The sequence below is a fragment of the Meriones unguiculatus genome, chromosome 3 (genome assembly GCF_030254825.1).
Source record: "Meriones unguiculatus strain TT.TT164.6M chromosome 3, Bangor_MerUng_6.1, whole genome shotgun sequence".
NCBI classification, from domain to species: Eukaryota; Metazoa; Chordata; class Mammalia; order Rodentia; family Muridae; genus Meriones; species Meriones unguiculatus.
The window spans coordinates 21,804,736-21,809,633 of record NC_083351.1 but is presented as its reverse complement, the minus strand read 5'-3'; the positions used below and the strand labels follow the sequence as shown (position 1 = coordinate 21,809,633).

At 52.6% G+C, this 4,898-nt stretch overlaps 1 protein-coding gene across 2 annotated transcripts; it reads right to left on the bottom strand.

The window, feature by feature from the left end:
• Window positions 1-2,861: 2,861 nt before the first annotated feature.
• On the bottom strand, window positions 2,862-4,454 carry Fam167b (family with sequence similarity 167 member B). 2 transcript variants are annotated; one of them, XM_021637468.2, is made up of 2 exons: window positions 4,197-4,454; window positions 2,862-3,285 (listed from the first exon to the last, which is right to left on the bottom strand). In XM_021637468.2, exons 1-2 carry the CDS (start codon window positions 4,452-4,454, stop codon window positions 3,055-3,057), a joined length of 489 nt encoding a protein of 162 aa, XP_021493143.1. In that variant the 3' UTR covers window positions 2,862-3,054. The 2 variants fall into 2 exon arrangements, with proteins under 2 accessions (XP_021493143.1, XP_021493152.1); XM_021637477.2 differs by having other exon boundaries at window positions 2,862-3,282.
• Between the last annotated feature and the right edge of the window lie 444 nt (window positions 4,455-4,898).

Here is a 4,898-nt window from a genome sequence, read left to right as displayed (position 1 = left end):
CTGCCTCCTTCTGAGGGCTCCGCAGCCAACCCGGCCCCAGCAACCCGACCACAAGCCTCCAGCACCCCAGGCTTCCTGCCGCCATTGCCCTAGACCCTCCGCCTCCCGGGTCCCAGACATCTCTAAGCCAGCCCCTACTCATACTGAGGGAGGCACTTGGAGGCGGGAAAGCTGAGGGAGGTCCGTGTGTGATGGCACAGGTCTATCATCTCAGCACTCTTGAGGTGGAGGCAGTAGTGGCTACATATAGAGTTCCAGGCCAGCCTGAACCCCATGAGTTCCTGTCTCAAAAAACCAATAATAATAAATAACCAATGAGAGGATTTTTTTTCCTTCTCAATGCAGGGTCTTACTGTGTAGCCCTGACTGTCCTGGAACTTGTACTGCAGACCAGACCAGTGCGGCCTTAAACTCACAGAGCACCATGCCGTATGCCTCCGCTTCCCCAGTGCTGGGATAAAAGGAGTGGGTCATTACACATGGCAAGAAAGGATGCTTGGTGGAGCCCCCTTCCTGGCCTCCAAGATACACCTGGGTAAGAGATCCGGCCACCTCTGCCCTCAGGAGCAGAGGACAGCAGCTACAGGCTCAGCTTACAGGGAAGGGAACACTGTACAAGAACCGGTGGCCTTTAATTTAGCCTGACAGCCAAGGGCATCTCTGCTCAGAATTGAAGCCTAGACAGCATCTCTACCAAATAGTTAGTGATGGGGTTGCGTGTGCGGCAGTAAAAAGGCTGCCACACTCAGCGACAGAGCAGGACCCACATCGCCTTGGGGCCCAGGACAACAGCTGTGTTAGCGTCACGGGGCAGGTCTCTTATAGGTGAATTTTGACAACCTGTTTCAGGAGGAAGACAAGAAAACCCCATGTCCTTAAGACTGCAGTGACAGGCTGGGGAATGGTAGCACAGAGCTTTAATCCCAGCACTGGGGGGTGTGGGTGGGGCAGAGATCGGCAGATCTCTGTGAGTTTTAAAACAGATTAGTGTATACAGTGAGTTCCAGGACAGCCAGGGCTACATAAAGAGACCCTGTCTAGACAGATAGATAGGATGGATAGATAGATAGATAGATAGATAGATAGATAGATAGATAGACAGAATAACAGGCAGAGGATAGGACAGCATGGCTGAAGATGGTAAATCAAGGCAAGGCAAGGCCACACCCCTAATGGAGCACACAGCCTAGATCTCTGTTTGCCACAGGTAGAAGACTGAGCAAGCATACTGTGCAGGCATCTGGGGCAGCCAGCAGACATTCTGACCTCAGCAGGAGTTTAAGAACTTTGCAACAAAAGCAGCAGGCAGGTCAAACGTGAGGATGGCGCCCATCCCTGGCAGAAGGCCAGGCTACCAGCGATATGAGGAACCCCGAATGAGCCCCTATCAGCTCCAAGAATGGGTCCTGACCTCACTGGAAGGAAAGTAAAAATGTTTCACCTCCTGAGCTCTGCTGAGTGAGCAGGTGGGGGAGGGGAGCCCACAGAGCATTGTTGGGGTTTGTGAGGTGAGAGCTGAAGCTGTGTGCACCTCAGCTGCAGGAGGGGGGGGGCAGGAAATGGGGTGGGGAGAGGAAGCCTGAGTTGGAAAGTCAGACAAAGAGAGTAACACAGAAACAAAGGCCTGAGAGACACAGGGGGAAAAAAAAACCCTTCAGAGAGACTTAGCCGGAAGATGTGTCCCCAGAGCCGGTGCAGGGTGCAGCTCCCCTTGCTTGTGAACCTTAGCATGTTACAGCTCACCTCAGCTTTAGTGCACGCCTCCCGGGTTGGTACTACAAAGCAGTGCTTACATTTATTGGCTGCCTTCTGTGTGTCCTAAAGTAAGGCGTTTCTAGCTGCCTGTGGAGCAAGACTTAGCAGCCAGCTTGGTTTTATTGGCTTGTTTACTTATTTACTTATTTTTGGACACAGGCTCTCTCTCTAGGGTAGCCCTGGCTAGCCTGAAATTCACTATGTAGATCAGGCTGGCCTCAAGCTCCTAGAGATCTGCCTTTCTCTTCCTCCTTAGTGCAGAGACTGGCCCAGTGTCTAATAGAAATAAATAGGGGAAGCCCTATTTAGTGATGGATGCCTTTAGTGCCTGCACTCAAATGAGATCAGATCGGCACTGGGAGGCAGAGGCAGGTGGATCTCTGTGAGTTCAAGGCCAGTATAGTCTGCAGAGTGAGTTTTAGGGCAGTTGGAGCTACATACTGAGACCCTGTCTCTGAAAAAAAGAAAAAAGAAAAGAAATAAATAGGAGAGTTGATTTTGACTAAAGAACTACCAGCTTCTGCATTCTCCAAGCCTTTGATGTACCTCTATCACCTGCCATGGAAGTGGCATAGGATGCCGGACGTGGTGGTGCATGCCTGTAATCCCAGCACTATGAGGCAGAGGCAGGCAGATTGATGTGAGTTTGAGGCCAGCCTGATCCATAACCTGAATCCAGGACAGCCAGGGCTACACAGAGAAACCTTGTCTCAAAAAACCAAAATAAACAAACAGATACATAGATGGGTAAATAAACAAACAAATAAATGGAATTGTCTCAACCAGGCAGTGGTGGTGTACACCTTTAATCCCAACACTCAGGAGGCAAAAGCAGGCAGAGCGGATCTCTGAGTTCAGGGCCAGCCTGGTTTACAGAGTTCCAGGGCAGTCAGGGCTACCCAGGGAAATCCTGTCTCAATCAACAAGGTAAACAAAGTTGTTTCTTCCCACTTCTGGTTCTGATAAGGCAGAGAAATGGCCGAGGAGCTGTTGGGGAGACTGGGTGCGTCTACCCTCGGCAGGATCCTGTCTCCTGTGGTGGAGACAGTGCAAGGTAGACAGCCAACAACACCATTCTGCCTCAGTGAAGGACTGCAAAGACGCCGAAAGGTATACAGTGTGTTTTTATTAAACAGTTTGGGGCCTAAACTCCCTCTCTTCCCCTCACCCTAGGTCTTTCAGCTCTCTGAACTGAGCTTTCAGAAACACAAGCATGCCCTCTCCCGCAGCAAGTGCCAACCCTCTGTGGCCCCTCCTACTTCCTTCTTCCCAGAGAGCCCGGGAGACCCCCGAGTGCCCTCAGCAGAGGGTGAAGCGCCTGGCACTGATGTTCATGCGTGTGAGTCCCAGATGCCGCAGTGGTGGGGCCAGAGTAGGGCCGGTCCCAGACTCCAGCTCCAGCCCCATCTCAGCCTCATCCAGAAGCTCCTGGTGCAGGTGACAAGCTTGGTCTATTTTCAGTCTGTGCAGCTGGGCCCGCAGCCTCAGCAGTTGCCCTGCCAGCTGCTGGTCCTGCGCCCGCATCTCCTGCTGTGACCAAGAGGGGAGATGAGTTCGCTAGACTAGCCTCCTCCAGCCTGACCAGCCATCATTCCCTGTCTGTGAAGATTCTTTGCATTGACCAGCTCAAAAGCCCCTTCTCACCTAACCTCATCCTTCCCCATCCCTCAGATCCTTTTTCCCGATCGGTAGTTCTCAAACCAAGTCAAGGAACCATATCACAAATCAACTATCACAAATCAACTGACTCACCCAGCTAAAGTGGCTATTCTCTTCCCTCTCCCCAGATAGGGTTTCTCTGTGTGGCCCTGGATGTCCTGGACTTGCTTTGCAGACCAGGCTGACCTCAAACTCACAGAGATCCGCCTGCCTCTGTCTCCCAAGTGTGAGGATTACAGGCGTGAGCCACCATGCCCGGTGAGAACGAACATTTGCATACGTTGGGTTAACAGCTAACGGTCAACTCTCCCGCCTCAGATTATACCCGACAGCTCGGTCAGGGACTACTTTTCATTTGGCTCTCTTCTCCCTAGAACAGTGGTTCTCAACCTTCCTAATGACCGGACTCTTTACTACAGTTCCTCTGTTGTGAGACCCCCCCCCACCATAAAACTGTTTTCGTTGCTACTTCCTAACTGTAGTTTTGTTGCTGTTGTGAATTGTAATGCAAATATATGACGTACAGGATATCTGATAGGCCTGCCTCACCCCCAGGGGGTCAGAGAACCCACAGGTTGAGAACCACCGCTCTAGGGTATTTTACTCCAGAGTTTGTTCCCCAAATCAAACAGCGGACAAGTGAATTCCTGACTCCTCTTCCCTAAGGCACAGCCGTGAGGAACTAGTGTGGATATTGATCGATTCTCACCTCCTCCCAACCCCACAGACTCAAGGACTGGCTCAAAGACCCTGTGCAGATCTGTCAAACCCTCCGGACTCACCAGCTCCCGTCTGAGCCACTCAAGTGCAGAATCCACGGAGTCAAAGCCACAGATGGACCGAGGTGCCCCCGCCTTCGGTCTAGCTTGTGCCCCACACCAAGCCAGGCTCTGGACCCTGGCAGTCCACTCCAGATATGACGGCCGTCTGGTCTGCAGCTGGAGCTTGGCGGTCAGTGCCTTCACCGAGTCTAAGCTCTCTTCCTCATCCTCCTCATCCTCCTCTCCCACCGCCTGGAATTTCAGTGGCCCTAGGGACATGGTATGTCTGTGGCGATCAGTGAGGGGGTGAAGGGAAAGGCTGGCTATGTGGCCGTGGGAGAGTGGAGAAGAGTGTGCCGGGAGCGTGCAGGGGTAAATGCAGAAAGTGGGTAAGAGAGGCTAAGTGTGCCAGAGTGAGGGAACAGATGGGTATGTGAGGCTAAGTGTGCGAGGGATGGAATTTTCCTGGTCTGCTAACTGAGGGCCACGTGATGCCCATCCGGCCAGGGGGCAGGAGGAGCCCTTTGGGTGAATTTTATTGTCTTTGCCCAGAATCAGGTTCCTGGTTCCCGGAAAGGAAGTTGCAGCAGGATAAGAAAAGCATCATCCACACCGGACTTGGCCCTCCTCCCAAGACCCAAGTCAAGGGAGTCAAGAGGGAGAGGACGCTGGCTGACCAGCGCCCCTGTCCTCTTTATGGTGCCGGCTCTTCCGCAAGGGAAT

Coding starts and splice junctions, on each gene's coding strand:
- Fam167b (XM_021637468.2), bottom strand. CDS start 4,454: ATGTCCCTAGGGCCACTGAAATTCCAGGCGGTGGGAGAGGAGGATGAG. Junction 3,286..4,196: donor AGTGGCTCAGACGGGAGCTG/GTGAGTCCGGAG, acceptor TCTTGGTCACAG/CAGGAGATGCGGGCGCAGGA.